Genomic DNA, 20,306 nt, shown 5'->3' with positions numbered 1-20,306 from the left:
TTCTATTGATTAGATAAAGCATATTCATTTTTACAGTGTATGCTATTCATCCTAAAGAGATAGTTCACCCAAAAATTCAACATTTGTCACCAATGACTCACCCTCAGGTTGTTCCACACATGATTTTCTTTTGTCTGTGGAACACAACAGAAGATATCATATTCTGAATAATGTTAGCTACAGTTACAGCTTCTTTTTGTGTTCCAAGTTATAGGTTTGGAAACAACATGATGGTGTGTAAATGATGATGCATTTTTAGTTTCTCGATGACCTATCCCTTTAAAATCAATAGTTTTGTGCAGTTTTTCAATTACAAATTCTTCAAATTTAGCCTTTTATCCTCTCCAGTCTTGAGTATTTGGCAATGTCCTTGTATCTTTGCACAGAAGTACATTAGACTTCTATAATGCGCCGAGTGAGCCTTTTTAGTGTGCTCTGGAGACCTTGAACACTCTGGCCCCTATAGGCCTCCTTAATTGATTTCCCTCAGCACTTTTCATGCTTGAATGCTTCTCTTGGGGAGGGACCTTTTTATACTTAAAAATAAATACTAGCTTTCCTGGCAAGAAATGAAATGAGAAACACAGGACATTATCAGGTCTGTTTGGGTGTTTATGGTTGCTAGACTGTATTTAGATAACATTATTGCATTGGGTTGGATGAGATTGAATAAGACAATCTCATACAACTGGTCTGCATGCAAACAGAAATCAAATCAGTTTTTTTTTTTGCATCACCTTCAAATCAAATAAACAAATGGCAAACACAATTAAATCTGGCATTTACATCCATTGACCAGTCGCTAACTTCTCATTGCAAAAAATAAAGCCAGCAATAACCGTCGGCTTGATGCGTAGCTCCATCATGTTAGATTCAATTATTTCATTAAAACCTGAGAAATTGTCAGTATAATAGATTCATGTCATTCTCTTGTGTTCAACAGAATGATTAATTTCGGTAAAGAAATAACTGATCATTATTATTTATAATGGAGCACTTAATGCTTTCATAATTTGCACATAATTTATGTTTTAATGTAATGAGTAACCAACATATGTGTGTGTAATATTAATGCTGTTTGCTTTTTGCTCCTGTTCATCAGCTTGTTTAGGTCTAGCCTTTGATAACCTTCATATTCTAAATAGTCTTTTGGATTGACATGGTTGATAATGTCAGAGCAAATGCTGAGAAATCACTGAATAATAAGGCTCTCCACTGTCCTCAAAATAACCTTTTACATTAATGAGGCACATACATTTTAATGGCTTTCTGGCCCCCCATGGACTAATGTCATGAAATGCAAAATTGAAAGTGCGAAGCACACATTTTTATTAGCCAGTATAGGCACATACTGCTACTTCAGTCTGAAGGTGAAAAATGCTTCCAGGATACCTTGTTGATGACAACTTGAATTAAATGGGGGTGGTGTGTGGGTTATCTAGATGAAATCTGAATCAGAGGCGATGGAGTTGAATAGAGTATGTGGGGAGATTGACAAGCCAGTGACCATGAGGCTCTGTGTATCCACAGAATATTACGTCTCACAATCAAGATTTCTGGCTGTGGTTGAATCACCACAGTCCTTGTCTTTGTGCTCACTCCTACACCTCGCATTCCCATCCGCACAGAGAGTAAACAAATAATCTGTGTTTAGGGCGTTAACATTGGCATGTTTCATGCGGCTGATAATAATAAATAAAAACATAATGGATTAAAAAAAAATGCCGTTAATCATGCGCTCTGATTCATAAATTAGATAGTGACAGGATTGCAAGAGAAATTCAAGCCTAAAGTACCACATTCATGTTAAAGGGATAGTTCACTTTGAAATTAATTTTTGACATCTCACGAGAATTCGTACGAATTTTACGAGGTGGCTAATTCGTAACAATTGGTACGACTTTTGCTAGATCGTACATATTTTACGAATTGGCCAATTCGTATGAATTCGTACGAATGACCTACCGTCGTATGAATTAGTACGAGTTAGCCGCTTTTTAATCACTCGAACGAATTCGTATTTGGTCGTGAGATAGGTTTTAGCATACCCTGTCAGAGTTTATTTTGCAATAATGACCATCTGACTTTATGTTAGTCTATACACTCTAAAAATGTTCAAATGGGTCAAATATGGACAAAGTTCAAACCCAAACGTTGGGTTAAAATGTAATTAAAAAAATGAACCCAATGGCTGGGTTTGTCCATATTTGACCCAAAGTTGGGTAAAAACAACCCAGCAATTTTATAGTTTATATTGAGCATACAAATTTCACACAGATCTATTTGTGGATGGTATAGAGCTTGTTCTGGAATGAGGGTCACAGCAGAGGACACATAATCTGACAGGAAGACAGCGAGATACCTCAGTGGACTGCACAGAGACAGGGAGTCACTGTCTATCACGCCTCACCCCCACCTCTGTCTCAAACAGGGTCACGGGATCAATCTGATTCTGACATTTCCCTGCTGCCACAAAAAGAATTTCCAAAATATGTGGGATGGATGAGTATAATCCTTAAAGTATCCTTTCTAATATTATGTAGGGCAGACTGTTATCTCAAAATACAAGGGACAACACTCACCATAAATCTATTTAATTGACTGAGCCAGTACGTTTTCTTGCGACAGGTTTGATGAATTGTTGTCCGCTCTTTACTCTGCTCATTTGCTATGTTTGAGTCTGAAATGCCTCAGATCCTCTGATTCTTGCTTACCTGCAATCACAATGCTCAGTAGACAGACACTTCAGAGTCCCATTTATGTAATGAAGGCTGAGGCAAGTTGTTGTTCCTCTGGGAATTTATCACAAGAGCTATGTTCAGATATAATATTCAGTGACATTTTACAATAAGGTTTCCTCTTTTAACATTAGTGTTTGTGTCACAAGATAAAGACGAGGGAAGACAAAGGTACACATGATCCGATACAAGTGATTTTAATTAAACAATAAACACAGGAACAGACAAACGGTGTAAACCGGGGTATACACAACACGCAAACATTGACCGGCAACTGAAAAGTTAAACAGAGCAACTTAATTATACATTGATGATGATATGATGATAATGAATATGTGTGATGATCTGATGAGTGTCCATGACAACTGATGACTGGCGGGAAAGTGTGACAGTTACATAATAAATGATTATTTATTTATTATTTTAATAGTCCTCCAAATTAATTCTAATAGCATCTCATATTTTGTTATAGGTAATTAGCTATAGCAGCTATAGCATATTTTAAAACCAGTACTGTCACATAATTTAATTGTAATTTATACAACTTATTATATTTTAAAATAAATTTATGAATTACAATTTCTTGATTTTAGAATGTCAGGTATTTTTTATGTTGCATTTTACATTTTTGAAATTGTTTTTTCAGTCAAAGTTTTTTATTTTAACAATTTTTTTGACAGTTTTACAGTTTGAATATTGCTAAAAACTGCAACTTGGCTATTTAAAGGCATGTTTGCATTTGTGACTTGGTTCCTTTTGGAGCTGGATCTTATTTCAAGGTCAATAACAGTGGATATTTACTTTTTTGTAGGCAGGACTTTCTAAAAATTAACCCATCGTTAGGATAAAGTCTCTGCACATATTTGGATCTGACATTAATGACATGGAAATTTGTTTAACCTTTACTTAACAAACCAGGTCCTTTAAAACTTAACTCTTGGCTACAGTGAGGGATTGTGTGGAAAATAAATCTGCTTGATATTATGAGAGACACAATCCATCATTCGAATGTATATTTTGTAATTTCCTGTAGGTCTTATCATGGCTGATAATTCTCTTTCTGTTTTAGTGTGTCTAATTGTGTCTGACACCATCTAGTGTGCGCAAAGGACCGAGCATGGCAATGTAAATCCAGTGACATTTAAATTTTTTTACAATATGGAGATGAATGGGGCACTTGTAATTGTGGCTTCAATTTGTTCACTATCTCAAAAGATGTATTGTTTTTACTTTATTATTTGCATTCAGATGTTTTGTTTTGCCCTTGCTGTCCGTGACCCTATCAGAACAGTAGGCTAACCAGTAGTGGCTCCCGGCAGTACATTTAGGTCTGGATCTCAGTGCTAGTTTGTAATAAACATTTTGTAAGCTTTATATTCCAATCACTGAACACATGCAGGCAGCCAGGCACACTTTTGGCAGAGGTCTAATGTCGTTGCATTATTCAGCCTGAGGGTGGTGCTATAATAATGATTGTCAGGCACGCACACATAATGCTAGACTGGTAATACCAAACTCTGCTACTTCACTTTGCTTTGGAGTGGCATCATTGAAAAGTGTTTTCTTTATCGCAAGGGGTTACCTGTAAGCCAATCACATAACGTTTGGTTATGTGCCAGCTCAGCCGCATCAAACTAAACCTGTAAACACATAAGTTATATGATGCGAAAACGAAACCATCGAGCGAAATACCGCTGTGAACGACTTTTGTAGATTATGTGAAGTAACTCGACGCATCTGTATCAATTACAAAGTATTACTGACCAATGGTCTAGCACCTGTGTATTTAATGGACCTTCTATCGCCCTACAATAGCATTCTTTAAGATCACTAAATTGGAGGCTTCTGGTTATTCCTAGGATATCTAAGTCCACTAAAGGAGGGAGGGTGTTCGCACATTTAGCTCCTAAACTCTGGAATAGCCTTCCTGATACTGTTCGAGACTCTGACTCGCTGTCCCAGTTTAAAACTTAATAAAAAAAAGAGGCATCTCTTTGGCCAAGCATTCACATAATGCTTGGTATAACCTTTTACACCACTATTGAATTAGATCGAATGCATTAATATTATGAACAACAGCTATGCTAATTATTTCCCATCATGCTTTTCTGCTGTTATCTCGCTAGTCCCGATGTAAATAACGTTCGTCAGCTCAGGTTTGTATCCAGCCTCTCACGGAGACTTCATGCCCCAACACCTGTGATGAGATGACTAAACGCCTGTGATGAGACGACTCGACGCCTGTGAAGAGATGATTCAACGCTGGCGATATGTTATGGCCTAAATTAATACACAATTAACTAACTGTATTTTTCTATGTACGTTTCTGAACTGGACTTTCTGTAAAGCTGATTTGAAACATCATGTATTGTGAAAAGTGGGAAACATAAATTTGAATTTAATTGAACTTAATTAATATACACAGCTGAAGATGACTGATGTCGACTTGATCTGGAGTGGGGGGTACAAAAGGTAATGTGAACATTAGTGGAGAAGTAGTAGGGTAAATTATTAAATTATGTATGTTGGGTACAGAATGCAACTGGTGCCACGTTTTAACTGCCAAAGATCTCTAAAATATCTCCTTTTGAAACTAAGGCTTCAAGAATTGGAGCTACTTACAGCTCAGGTGAATGGCAAAAAAAAAAAAAAAAAAAAATGCAAAATTGACAGATTTGAAATAATTTACTTTCTGGAGGTTCTGTGTCAGCTAAGCAACTGCCATTGAGATGAATAGCAATGCTAACAGATAACTTTCTCCTGTAGACCTTCCACATGCTACTACTGGCTGCTGGCTTCCTGCATTTTAGAGAGCACCATTAGTCACTGGTTATGTATGAAAAGTCATTACAAGGATTTCATGAATATTAGTCACTGAGAATAATTTAATGTTCATGTAAATGTGGACATCATATAGCTCTTCTGCACTGAGCTCAGACGTCCAGCTCTTTACAGAGGAATCAGGACGCATGCAGCAAGAATTAGATCAGTGGCCCCATGGGGAACACTATGAGAAAGAACCCGCTGTCCTCTATTGCTTGATGCTGTCTTTATGTGTGTCCTCTCAAAGACCTGCGTGCCAGTCGTGCTCAGAATATCGAAGACTTTTGTTACGACGACTTTCTAGTGCTAAAATTCAACCTCACAGTCATTTTAAATCGATGCTTGTAACCTCCTAAATTTGTTTCATCAGGACTTGCAGTCAGAATCAATAATGTTCATTGATTCAATATAATGTTTCATTTCTTTTTTAAAGGAAATAAAGCAGGGTTTTTTTTTTCAGGAAAAATTTTATTTGTGAATGTGAAATTCAACAGTAAAAGAATAAGTCATTTTACACGAAAAGTATGAAAAAAAATCTCTGCATTTGGGTCTTTAAAGGGAAAGTTCACCCAAAAATGAAGATTTTGTCATTATCACTTATACCCTCAAGTTGTTCCAAACCTGTATGCGTTTCTTTCTTCTGTTGAACACAAAATAAGGTATTTTAAAGAATGCTGGTAATCAAACAGTTGACAACAGTAGCCATTGACCATGGAAATCAATGGCTATCATCAGCTGTTGGATTACCAGCATGCTTTAAAATATCTTTTGTGTTCAACAGAAGAAAAAACGCATACAGTTTTGGAACAACATGAGGGTGAGTAAATTATGACAGAATTTTCAGTTTTGGGTGAACTATCCCTTTAACAACCTGCTGACAAACACATAACTTCACAGCACAAGCCGATTGGTTACCATTGCATCTGTAGCCAGTGAGCTTGCTGCTCAAAATTTAAATAGTTGGTCAATGTTTGCTGTATCACTTACCGTCCCCAGTATAGATCTTCTACTACAGGTAATTTCATACAATGCTGTTCCTGCAGCAGAAGTATGTTTTATGAAGATGTTCATCTTGTCTATGTTGTCAGTAGCTAGCATAGCGGTAGCCACTGTACTTGCCCGCAGCAGATCTATTTTAAATTGTCATATCCAGACCATTACATGATAAAAATATTTCGAAAGTTGTCATAATAAGAAATACCAAATGTTGCATATGGATTTCTTCCGTCTGTAAATAATCTTGCGGCCGTGAACGGAACAACCTTAACATCTCAAGAAATGGAAAATGTATCTGATATTTACACAAATGAGAAGTTACTCTACAGTAAATAAAATAATAATAATAATAAAAACATTCTTAAAGTTGAATATCTCAGCTAATTCCCAAGTGTATACGTATTGTTCATGTTGTCATTTCTCCACACACCTCTTGCAAATAAAGACACGCTGAGGTAACGTAAACAGGTTTGGTGATGGAGGTAAATTGCTAATTGCTGGAAAAAGCTAATTGAGGATAGCTTCTAGAACTTCTAGGTCAGAACAACATGTTCTCATGATGTAAAAATTGTGCTTCCACTTCCACTGAATTTAGATTTTTTATAAAAGACTGAATACCTGTTTTAGTGTTTGTTATTGAAGTGTGTTGCAATGTGTTACACTTACTTTAGCTCTAGCTAGATAGGTTTTCTCTGTGTTCTGTGAGAATTATAGTTAAGTATTTGTTGCCCTCTTCAGCTCAGACAGGGTCATTGCATATCAAATATGCCTATATTTGTAACTGAAGATGAATGTATCCGTCACTACTATGTTTTTTAATCCTTGTTAAAAGGTATCTCTTTGGTCTCCACAACATATGTTTTATTTATTTTTAATACATAGTGTGTATTTGTCTGGATTTATAGTGCGAACACAATTAAATTCAGTAACCATAAAATATTTATAATTCTAGAATCTATGAATATATCAGCTGTATTCTGGCTAATTTAACATTCACTGTAGAAAAATCATGGATTTTTCAAGGACTTTTACAGACTTTTCCCTTCTTCCCAGACTTTACCAGGCTCCATTGTTGTATAAATGAATTGAATTGATTAGTTTTAGCATCAATAGATACAATATCTCAAAACAAGTTCTATCAGTATATCCAATTAAAAGTATATTTCTAAAATAAATCAGAAGATTATTCAATAATTGAATCTTTGATGAATGATTATGTTCAGTTCAACTTGTCTGATAGATAATATAGTTACTGCAGTCAGAAAACAAAATAATAGGAAGGATCATCAGAAATGAATTGGCTCCGTGATTTACTGCAGAGCAAGTGCCGAATGCAATCAAATATTAGCATCACTGTCACTTGATGGTAGATATGGTGAAGAAGCTGTCAGTGTTGAAAATTGAAAATTATTGTTTTGAGAATGTCTAAGATTGCAAATGTCTCTACTGTAGGTTCTGCAGGGATACAGCCGATGGAACTATAGCTGCACTTCACAGCACTGCATGCTCTACACTTCTAGACGAAAGAGGAAGTGATGACGTGAAACAAGGTATTTATAGAAAGACACGTCTTTAAGATCACGAGGTGACAGTTTTTATATTAGGTTCTCAACTTAGCTATTTCACTTAGCTATGCCCTCTGGTGGTCTACCCAATGAAATTTAACAGCTTGTTAATGTTTTATTGAAAGTATAATCTATTTAATGCAATGGACTAATCATCTAATACCATTAATTATTAGGCTAACCGATTTAATCTAAGCCCTGTCTGTGTACCAGGCCTAATTGTCTGTATAACATGTGTGCTATTTATATTATAGCATCGAAAAATGTATTAAAAACCTTAGAGACTTGTTCAATGGTTTGCCGATGAGGGGTGTTCTCAGGGAATTAGCATGATTCAAAATATTAAAATATAGTGGAACCAAAAACTTTTCATTTTACATCCAAGAAATCTTTTCAGAGAAAAAAAAAAACTATTCCTGCTTAGCTCACCAGGTGGCAGCAAAAGATAGTGATATGTTAGAATGAAGGTAGGTACTATAGATAAAATAATGTATATATTTCAGCAAACTTATAATATCACCATAATAATTTGTTATACAAGAGATGCTTTAAGGTACAGTGATTGTTCAGCAGCTATTGGTTGGGAGGCGTTTTTTGTGTTTGACAGAAGAAAACATTTCCTACATCTGAAGTTAAACTGAACAATGCTTTCAACAAATACAATGCACTGTACACTTGATGGATCTTTAAGTGTTCAGATGAAATGCCATTGCAATTGTTTGCAAGCGTGTGAAGCGTGTGATAGATGTTCACTTGGGTCATTCTCACGAAATGCCATTTGTGTGCTATGAATCACCGCTGATAGAATCAACAACAGCATGCTGAATTTAGTCACTTTATTTGACTGCTGAATGTGTAATGCAAAAGATATTTTAAAATATTTATATTTTACAATATTTTATAATGTTTGTTTTTCATCAGAATATCAGCCATTTTAGATGTGTCCATCACAATTACCTCAATGGGTTATTTATACACTCTAAAAAATGCTCGGTTTTCCATATTTGAACCAAACAAGGGTTGAAAGTTAAACCATTTTTTTTACATAAAAACCTTTTCACTGCCTGTAGTGCTAAAATGCTAAAAATGCTAAAATGCTTTATCTGTTTTGTCTGTTATATTTCTGACTTATCACACATTTTCAATAGTGTATAATAATTATTAATAATAATTCACCTTTGAATAGTTTTTTTTTATCCCATAAATACTACTTATTATTCCTATTTAGATTTTTGTCTTATAATTTTGACTTCATATAGACTTCATAAAAACATTTTGACTTTTTATGATTTGCGGTAGCCTATATATCTCATAATTTGGGGTTTCCCACCTATATTTTTTCTAAACACACCTTTGATAACTTCATTTAAGTCATCTCAACTTAAGTTATATTTAAAGTGAATTAAACAAATGTGCTGAATCTTGTATAACTTATAAAGTTGAAAACTTATTTTCGATGAGTTAAAGCGATGTAAAAACATAAGTGGTCATAACTTTTTGATCATCACATTTTCTACAGTGCAGAATGAACTAAGAATGTTCAAAAACAAAATAATAATCCAAGGCACTCGAATTGAGTAGAAAAAAAAAATAAAAAAGCCAAATAATTTTAATAACAAAGAGAGTCACGGGTAAATTTTAAGTAGCAGTTAATTAATCAAATAGCAAACAGCAAAGTTCAAAGAATTTAATATATCTTACATAATAATAATTTTGTAAGATAATATTCCATCCTTCAAACTTTGCTCCCTTCGGGTTACTTTACATGTGACCAGTTGTTTATTATTTGATTAATTAACTACTACTTAAAATGTACATGTGACTGTTTGTTACAAACACCCTGACGAAGGCATTAGCCTCAAGGCGTAGGTCACCAATTTTATTGACAAAAGCCATGATCAGAGGCTTTTAAACTTTTTTCTACACAATTCGAGTGCCTTGGAGTATTTTGTTTTTGAGCTTAATTATCCCAAGCAACCAAAGAGCACAGAGACACCCTGGGCAGCAATTCATTTGCATTCTTTGCTGTGATAAACTAAGAATGTTATTTATTGTGAGAACTTTCTCTTTTCATGAATAACATCACGAAAATAAATGGGTCTCAGATACAGATCTAAGGAGGAAATCCATATTTTGATTTACTGTCCTCACTTTTGTCTCTGATAACTTTACCTCTGAGAGTAAAACAGAGGCAATATGATAGTATTGTAGTATGATGGATCAGGGTCGGCAGGGATTTCACTTGCATAACAGAATTGTTTATTATTTTAAGACTTGCCTGAACATAACCGAATGCTCAGAGCTTATTTAAAGGGGTCGGGGAGTGCATTTTACGTCTCAGCTACCCAACTAGTCAACAAAGATAATACAAATAAAAACATCAACTCAAATGAGATCCACTCAAAAAAGCAGTCTAAATAATAAAAAATAAGACACCATATGTTCAACCCATAGAATACAATCTGACAGTACAATAGAATTCTGATGCATCTTGTAAAAGGGTTGTAAGTTGTTGTAATTAATCAAGGAATCAAACAAAATAGACAACAAAAAAGGCATCTATGGCTAAGCTTTTTTTTCAGAATGAATGTAAAAAGCATGAGCAGCTGCTGCCATTCTGTGAAATAGTTGAATTCAATGAGGTATTGCTCATGACAGCAGCTTTATTGTAAGTTGTGATCTTTTGCTTCGAGTCAAGATCATTTCAAAAGCCTGACAGTGTGTCATGCATTATGTTGGCTCCTCTTGATTTTCTTCATAATTGTGGTCAGTAAAGACCATGTGTGGTTTGTGTCTGACTTTACTCAAATGGCATTAGTATGCATTGTGTACAGCTTATGTGACCTCCAAAGCCTTCTAGCTTTATTGAAATCATTCTGATGTGATTAAAATTGTTGTCATATGGACTCATTTTATGGGTGTCTGCCAAAATTATTTCTAAGTGTCAGCTATGAATAATATACTTCTCCATGAAGCAGAGTTTTCACAATATTAAAGGGACAGTTCACCCAAAAACGAAAGTCCTGTTATTTACTCTCCCACCCCCATTTGTCCATTCATTGAAAACCAATGGGGTCCAAAACATTTACTTCCATTGTATAGAGAGTATAGAAAAAAAAAAACTAGAGACATGATATCCTAATAATATACTTCTCCATGAAGCAGAGTTCTCACAATATTAAAGGGACAGTTCCTCCAAAAACGAGAGTCCTGTCATTTACTCTCCCAACCCCTATTTGTCCATTCATTGAAAACCAATGGGGTCCAAAACATTTACTTCCATTGTATAGAGAGTATAGAAAAAAAAAAAAAAACTGGAGACATGATATACTAATAATTTTCTTCTCTATGAAGCAGTTTTCACAATATTAAAGGGACAGTTCACCCAAAAACGAAAGTCCTGTCATTTACTCTCCCACCCCCATTTGTCCATTCATTGAAAACCAATGGGGTCCAAAACATTTACTTCCATTGTATAGTGAGTATAGAAAAAAAAAAAACTGGAGACATGATATCCTAATAATATGAAGCAGTTTTCACAATATTAAAGGGACAGTTCCTCCAAAAACGAGAGTCCTGTCATTTACTCTCCCACCCCCATTTGTCCATTCATTGAAAACCAATGGGGTCCAAAACATTTACTTCCATTGTATAGTGAGTATAGAAAAAAAAAGACATGATATCCTAATAATATGATGCAGTTTTCACAATATTAAAGGGACAGTTCCTCCAAAAACGAGAGTCCTGTCATTTACTCTCCCAACCCCCATTTGTCCATTCATTGAAAACCAATGGGGTCCAAAACATTTACTTCCATAGAGAGTATAAAAAAAAAAAAACTGGAGACATGATAAACTAATAACATACTTCTCTATGAAGCAGAGTTTTCACAATATTAAAGGGACAGTTCACCCAAAAAAGAAAGGCCTGTCATTTACCCCCCCCCCCCCCATTTGGCCCTTCATTGAAAGCCAATGGGGTCCAAAACATATACTTCCATTGTATAGAAAAAAAAAATCTGGAGACATAATAATATAGTTCTCTATGAAGCAGTTTTCACAATATTAAAGGGACAGTTCACCCAAAAACGAAAGTCCTGTCATTTTTGGAGACATTGAAAACATTTTTGAAAGTATCATCTTTTATGTTTCACAAGAAAGTAAGTCATGCAGTTATGTACTGTAGCTATGTGAGTGTGAGGAAATGACAACATTTTTTTGATGCATAATAAACTATTCCTGTTAACCAGATGTGCTTTTCTGGTTCTTATGGAAGCTTGTTTCCACCGTGGAATAAAAAAATAAAGTTAATTGTGACTTATTATTCCACATTTTGACTTCTCTCACAAGTTTATACAGGTCTTGCAGAAGTGTACTGTAACAAAAGTGCAAAAATGACTGTGTTTGTGTATAAGCGGTGCATATTTGTGTGTGTGTGTGTGTGTGTGTGTGTGTGTGTGAAAGAGAGAGTTTGGGTATTAGTTTGTCAGTCTTTCAGAAGAGCATGTCTCCTTCACAGAGCTCTAGGTGAAGGACTGTAAGATCTCAGTCTCACTTTGCAGTGCATCTGCCCAGACTGTTTGGGTTGGTATGACGTTTATTTAACAGGATTATAGATAACAGCACATGTGGTGATGGGGCTTGGACACTCTTCTCTTACACTTGGATATTAATCCTCTTTATGCTTTGGGAAACTGATTGCACCAGATAGTCCTGCAGAGCTTTGGTCGGTCAGGGTAACCTCAGGTTAGACCTGTAGTTATAGTGCAATCGTTACCTTGAACCGTTTTCTATTTTTGAAACTAATTCCAAATGCAAAGTCTGATGTCTCATGTTTTTTTCATGAGAGAAACCTATCCCTCTTTTAAACATTTGAACGCTCTCCCCACCTCGCTTTCTGCTTATTTTATTCAGTTATTCATTTTTTTTGTACCTTCCTCCATCTCTTCGTCCTTCACACCTTCTTGGTTTAATATATTCATTTCATGAAGCCTAAACCTAGTCTTTCAAACTGGCAGCCATTTTATGTCTTATCACGGGTGGGCCACAAAGGCCCAGGCAGGACTAGCACCATTAGCATTAGCATAGCACAGAAATGCCTTAACATGACTGACATCTTCTCTAGCATCATTGCTTTGATTGACACATCACCTGACCAGGTGGACCCAAAGATAGTAATATTCTGTGTGGCAGTCTTGCATGAAATGCAAAAATGCCTCATAAAAGGACCGTAATATGCAGGGCTTGCTGTTTGAAGACCCATTTCACTGAAGATTCCTAGTGCGTTATTACTTTTACTTTAATCTATATATCTGTTATGTAGTCTGAATTATTTTTAAATAAGTCTATTATTTTGTCTTTGTTGTGTGGAATATTTCTGTTCATTAAATGTGATATCTGTTCGTTTTAATAATGAATCGTTTTAGTCTATTTTTGTTGCCAGAAAATTCAATGACAAATATATTGGTATAAGGTCTCATTTCTTAACATTATGCAACATGAACTAACAGCATTAATTAACCTTTATTAATGTTAATGTTTGTTATTTAAACTGCACAGTCCATTTACTGATAAGGTTAACCTTTTGATCTTAAAAATTTATTAAATGCTGAGACATTATGACATTAACTATGATTAATAATAATAAAAAAAATAAGATGTTCATCGTTAACTAAACCTTATTGTAAAGTGTTATCAATATTTATATCAGGAAACGAAAATAAATCACATACCGGGAAACTGAACAATAGCCCTTGCCTTGACAAATGTGCATTAAAAGAAATAAATAAATAAAGTCCTTTTGCCTTTTTATAAAACATTATACATAGATATTCAAGTATGTTTTGTAATCAATTGCATTATGCTATCTTATAGTCATTAAAAATCATTTTTAAGTTCCGCTAATAACATTTTATTCCATTGTTCATTAGAAAATCATATATTGCTGTTTCCATTAAAGACAGGAAGAACACTAAAAACTGATTATGTGATCTATAAGTTATGACAGCAAATGTTTTTACATTGCATTAACTTATCAAAGTACCAGTAAGGAGTCATTGTCTTTTTTTTTATAACTTATACTAACTAATTATTTTACAGTCAGTTTAATAATTTCCGTTTTAATTTAATTTTAAGTTGATTGTACTTAAAAAAAGTTAAGGCAGCACCTTTTTTAACTTCCTAAAAAACAGTTTGGAACCTTATGAGATCCAAAAACAAAATAAGTCATACATTACGATTTTTTGACAGTTGATGTACTTGCTTTGTCAGGTATTTTTATTTATTTTTTTATTTTTATCTTTTATTTACACTTGGAGTGATTCATTTTCATATCAAGTATAAAAAAGATGAATAATTTTCAAACAACAGTCGGTGATTTAATGGATTTGGTTTATTTCCCACATCACTCACTTTCCAAGTGCACGGTTGGCCCCAGTCTGACCTTTTGGGTTTGAACCCTCGGTCAACAACAACAACAAAAAGAAAATGATGTGGTTTACGAACTTCTCGCTGCACCGCGGTTTCGTGAGTGTGGTTTTGCTGACGTCTTGTATCACGAAAAACTTTCAGAATGTCTCTTTACTGATTTGGGATCATGTGTTTGATTAGGACATCCATAAATCAGTCTATTTGTCACACACTAAGAATGTGACCCGATCCAGATGTGCCTCTGTCACTAACTCCCCCAGTTCCCCTCTCTCTAAAACACTTTCTTTACTGCAGCATCTGCGACAGAGCAAACAGAATATAAACACACTTCCAAACACTGAAAATTAATTCACGTCTTCACATAAACCTTTGTTGGCCTGGGTGGCGGTTTATTTTCTCTGAAGGTTTGCGGAGGTCGTCGCTTCAGAGGTCCCGTGAGAGGTCCCTGTTTTTCACGCTTGGTAACAATTTATAATAAGCAGCTTCATAAATAACATTAACAAACATACGGCTATAATGCTTAACAGAACATTATTGGAGCGTTTATTATGTAGGATATGGCTATAATGTATGACCTGTAATATGACCTGTAATAAATGTAACATTTGCCTTAATACAAGTCGACGTTGTAAAGCGCTTCCCTCGAAATGAATTATATTTCGCCGAGTTGTTATCAGCAGTTAGAATTCTGCTACTTGTTGGTTCACAATTATTTTATGATTTTGTATTACACAATTAAAAATATATGCCTATAGCCTATAACACACTTTTGAGTGAATGGCCCCCTTTCCTGTCACCAATAGTTCAGGTAGATCGGTCGGTCTCCATACACTCTAAAAAATGCTGGGTTGTTTTAACCCAATTTTGGGTCAAATATGGACAAACCCGAAATGTTGGGTTAAAAATGTAATGTAAAAATTTAACCCAACGGCTGGGTTAGTCCATATTTGACCCAAAGTTGGGTTAAAACAACCCAGCATTTTTTAGAGTGTAGGCTTTATGCTATATTACTATCATTGACATAATCTCCATGCACACCCCACTCTCCTCCGAGTAACACATGCGCTAGCATTTGAACAGCTGCGATCCATATTCCTCTGTCTCCATATTTCAGTCAGCTGTTGGGGTTGGAGGGCTTTCGCCTTTCCCGTTGAAACTGCGCTGTAATAACTATTTGTTTGAATCTCAGCTCAAAAGTATGCCCCTCACCTTATTTTTTAACAAAGCTTTGAGACCAGGCTACTTTAACTTTCTATAGGTCATATTTGTTGATTTCTTACAGTTGTATGGGTCACAGGAGAAACGAATGATGTCCGTTGCAATGATCTATTCTATTGTCTTTTTAAATAATCTCTTAATTCACATAGTAGCCTATTCAATTCTTTTGAATTTAAATAGGCTAATGTCGCATTCCAAACATATATTTGAAAAAGTTGCCAATAGATGTCGCCATTGCCCATTTCAAAGTGGTAACTTAGAATACATGTTAATATATAATATTAGAATAATTGTACATTTAGTAATTAATAAATTCTAAATAAGTTAAGAAATTGTTTACTTTTTTGTTTACAAGTTTCAACCCTATTTATAAAGTTTTAAATTACAGTTTAAATTACAGTTTATTGTAATTTAAGTTGAAATGACTACACAATCCAAGTTGATGTACATAAAAAAACTTTTATACTGGCTTATTTATTTATTTATTTATTCTTTTAAATGTCGGTAAAATCATAATGATTGTTATCAACTGACTCTTTTTTTGAAAATCAACAGCTTATTAGGATAGGCTACAATTATTTAATAGCCTATGTGGAAACGTTCATATGTCGGATTATCAAAGTTAATAAAAATATAATTTCATCTTACATTAATATAATTTTACATTTTTATAACATGTAGGCTATTTGATTCCCTTACAATTAGAAAAATCACGAAATGACGTTACTTAATTCAGTCACAATTAATTAACTTGTGATTATGGATTTCAGTAACACAATTCATCTCATTTTCTTTATTACACAAAAATAGATCATTTTCACAATTTTTTCTGACAAGTAACTCTTATTAACTCTGTAAAAGAAATGCGACCGAGCTACACGGTAAACTCAAACATGCTGAAATGATATTAAATGACAATACAAAAATGATATTGCAGAATGGGAGCGTATTAAGAAATACAAAAATTATTTTGGTCTATCTGATGATGCTATATGCTGTTATTGTCACATTTTAGTTTTTCCTTAAATAATTTAGAGGTTTCTGATAAGTTCTGTGTTCATGAAATAGTCTTCAGAGCGCGTTGTGATGTTTCATGATGAGACCTGTATGAGTAGAGAAAGGGCAGAAATTAGTCAAAATGTACTTCAACAAATGACAGCATCAGTAGAGTCATATCGATATCGATGCAAATGACCGGTTTTCTTCGTTTAAATAACTTGCTATGCCAACAAGCCACAGTATTGAGGATTATTAATAAAAATGTGTGAATCAAAGTTTCATATGCTATTTAAATGTAAATGAAAGTGAAAGTCTAATTATTTGAATGCATTAAATAATGATGAGGTGATCTTGACTTGTGTGTGAAGTGAAACTGTATTTTAATTATTAAAGCTAATCAAAGTTTGACATGATCAAAACCTTGAAAAAACAAAAACGATTTGTGCATGTAATTTACCTGTCGTGGATGACTGGAAACGGTGATCTGGACGCAAGTGTTGGAGATTCAATTCTCTGAACGTTTTCTTGATCTAAATAAAATTCAAAGGATAAAAAAAAAAATAAATGAAAAACCGTGCTCTTTGAAACAAACTTGCATAAACTGTTGTTGATCTCGAACATTACTTCGCGTATTGAATACTAACCATTATGTTTGAGACTGAAACTGTCGGATGAGTTGTCGCTGTCTAGACATGGAGACCCAGAGGCAGACGAGGGCTTCTTCTCGGGGTTCGTAACGGGGCTGTGGTTTGGAAAGTTACTGTTTTGACTTAAAAGTGAGCGCACACCCATCAGAGAATTTGCGCTGAGGAAAGCTGCGCTCGCCCAGTTGTGTAGTTTCCCAATCTGGCATGTATAAATTCCGTTAGTGGAGAGGAAAGCAGGATGGGTCGAGGGTGAGGCCCTGAGGCCTGCGGGCGTCGAGGGTAAATTGAGTTTCTGCGTGTTATCGGGACTTGTCGCCGTCTCCGCCAAAGACCAGATTTTGGGTTTGCTGTTTCCAGGCCTCTGACACACTGGTCCACCAGGAGACACCTCACCAACGCTTTTGACCACACTCTGTTCTTTAGTACTACTCGACAAAGGGCTGTCCATTTTAAGTGCTGGTGAGGATAATATCCGCGGTGCTTCCACGGTTTCTCTCTCAGGCTGATTATCCGAGGTTTCCTGATTCTGATCTTCCCTGGGCTCCTCAGACTTGTCAATATCGATGGTCTCCAGATCGATTTCTTCCTCGTCGTCATTTTTGTCCGCGTCGTCGTCATTGTCGCTGTCGAAAATCCGTCCGTCTCTGTCCTCGGCACTGCGACCCCAGGTCACTTTATTTTCCTTCTTGAGTCTCCGGCGCGCGTTGGCAAACCAGGTGGAAACCTGCGTAAGGGTCATCTTGGTGATGATGGCCAGCATGATCTTCTCACCCTTGGTGGGGTACGGGTTCTTTTTATGTTCTTGAAGCCATGCTTTCAGCGTGCTGGTGGTCTCTCTGGTAGCGCTCTTGGCCCGGGCCGGGTCACCGTACTGGTACTGGCCGTATGGGTAGAAACCGGGCGCTGTGTGGACTGCAAATCCTGGTGGGTGAGCCCCGTGGTTATCCTTCAACTCATACTGCGACCCCTGTGGATTGCCAAAATTAACTATCAGTAAAAGTTTTTGAAACCAGAAATATGCATAAGGAAATCAAGTAAGGTGTGTAAAAGCCTAATTATTTGTTTTCTTTTAATTGAGGAAAAAGAGAATTAGTTAACTATTTCAATTGAGAAAAGCATGGCAACAAACTTCTTTGCTGCAGTTCACTTTAAAACAAACAAGTAAAAACAAATGTAATTTACGAAGAACTATAATTTCAATATATTAATTGTTTTCAAAAAAGTTTTTTAGAGTAAATTAGTTGAGCGGTAAGTTGACGCAATAACTGACTCGTGATTCTATCTAAAATTGTATCATTTTGCGCGATTAAAATTTACAACATAAATATAATTAGGCCCTAGTTATTTTTAACCAGACATTTGTAGATATTTAAAAAAAAAACAAAAAAACATATGGACTTCATGTAACTCTGAACATTTGGTAAAGATGTCCTTTTTATCTTTTCGAAGCGTTAAGATTTAGCCCTGACAGAGTCATACTGTTTCATTCATCAATTCAAAAACATTGTACAAATATTTATCCGCAGGAATGAACCTTAAAATACTTTTTTTTTTTCAAAGTCTAAAAGTATCTTACCATCTGAGACAGCAAGGCCAACTCGGCACTGTTGTAAGGTAAAAAGGCGCTATAGTTTTGCACGGTCCACGGATTCGCGTACATGCCGAGCATTGGCGTGATAGCAGCCGCTGCAGTCGCGGGATTTGCGCTGTTCTCCGCGCTTCCCTCGCGTGGAGAGGGCGGCATGACACCCGTGCGCTCAGCTCCGTACACCTCTTGGGAAGCGTTTAGGAACGGTGGGTAACCCAGCTGGGGGAACGACATGTCCAACTCCCGAGGAACTCTGACGGAGATTTACAGAAGAGAAGGGGAATCCACTTTCAATCACAGCAATAACTCTCGCTTGGTGCAGAAGCGCGGTCTCGTCAGGAGGAACGTCTACTGATGCGTCTACCCTCTGGACCTCTCACAATTTGAAGTTGACGGCTTGATTGGCATGCTACTTAAGCGCGAGGCCCCTCCTATCCGAGGCCACGCGATAAGTAGGCTGCAGTGTGTGTTAGTGGGTGTCTGTGTGGCAGTGTAAACGAAGTACTTTAGTTAGCCTACATACGTCTTGTTTGCGTAAAGGTGTTGAATATGACAACAAATATAGAAATCTTTAAAAAAAAAATACAATAAGAAAATACAATTTAAAACAATATTAAAATCAAATCAGTGTTGCTGAACATATGTATCGTTTTTGACGTTTAAAACTAATTTTAAACTGATATTCAAAACAATAAATGTTGAAAAAACTAATCTGTGAAATTGTTATAAATACAAAAGTTCTACTGTAATGGATAACGAAGTTGTCTTACATAATATTTTAAAAAGAGAATTGTTAAAATTAAATATGTAATTTTATAAACGTACAGAGTGTAGGCTTTTATAAAAAAAAATTGTTGTTAAAAAAAATTGTTGTTGACATTGCTTTATTAAAAGTGATGTTTTTGGTAAAAGTGCCATATTCCTAGAACTATGGAGAGGCTATAACTTTTAGTCATCATGAAACCTTCCATTGTGACATATCTATAGTGCAAATATTACAAATTTCCCATATCGTAATACTATTGTTTTCTCCAGCAGCCTATTTTAGAAACTGACTGGATTTAGTAAAGCAAATGCCAGTTATTAAATTAACACGTTTCCCAGGGTTTGTGTACTAAGCGTGTGTTCATTAAAGTTTGTCTCTATCCATCCATGATTAAATGCATTTGACCATTCAATGATCGTGCAATACCATATAGCACGTCCAGTCAATATTTAATGTTTAACGCATTTTGCACTCGCGCATTCTGCTCAGGAGTTTGAGTTTGTATAGAAGTGGCTTTTACGTCTGGTGTGGAATTTTG

At 35.5% G+C, this 20,306-nt stretch overlaps 2 protein-coding genes across 3 annotated transcripts in view; one reads left to right on the top strand and one right to left on the bottom strand.

The window, feature by feature from the left end:
• The window catches only part of irx4b (iroquois homeobox 4b), an 81,165-nt gene that overhangs the window by 3,023 nt on the left and 57,836 nt on the right, over positions 1 to 20,306 (top strand). For both annotated transcript variants that reach the window (XM_089123364.1, XM_089123363.1), the window contains exon 3: positions 8,010 to 8,107. The gene's annotated coding sequence lies outside the window, so the exon portion shown is untranslated. The remainder of the gene's footprint in view (positions 1 to 8,009; positions 8,108 to 20,306) is intronic.
• Positions 16,542 to 19,408, bottom strand: irx1b (iroquois homeobox 1b). The gene is made up of 4 exons (XM_039681223.2): positions 18,991 to 19,408; positions 17,412 to 18,381; positions 17,225 to 17,297; positions 16,542 to 16,871 (listed from the first exon to the last, which is right to left on the bottom strand). Exons 1-4 carry the CDS (start codon positions 19,234 to 19,236, stop codon positions 16,826 to 16,828), a joined length of 1,335 nt encoding a protein of 444 aa, XP_039537157.1. The 5' UTR covers positions 19,237 to 19,408; the 3' UTR covers positions 16,542 to 16,825.

Source organism: Pimephales promelas, chromosome 18, assembly GCF_988280905.1.
Source record: "Pimephales promelas chromosome 18, fPimPro1.hap1.1, whole genome shotgun sequence".
NCBI classification, from domain to species: domain Eukaryota; kingdom Metazoa; phylum Chordata; class Actinopteri; order Cypriniformes; family Leuciscidae; genus Pimephales; species Pimephales promelas.
Note: the sequence above shows the minus strand (reverse complement) of the source record. Positions and strands in the feature narration are given on the sequence as shown.

What these genes read in the sequence shown, in the direction of transcription:
- irx1b (XM_039681223.2), bottom strand. Translation starts at nt 19,236, where the DNA reads ATGTCGTTCCCCCAGCTGGGTTACCCACCGTTCCTAAACGCTTCCCAA. An exon ending in TTTCAGTCTCAAACATAATG is followed by an intron (nt 17,298 to 17,411) that starts GTTAGTATTCAA and finishes AATTTTATTTAG; the next exon opens with ATCAAGAAAACGTTCAGAGA. An exon ending in TTTCCAGTCATCCACGACAG is followed by an intron (nt 16,872 to 17,224) that starts GTAAATTACATG and finishes CTACTCATACAG; the next exon opens with GTCTCATCATGAAACATCAC.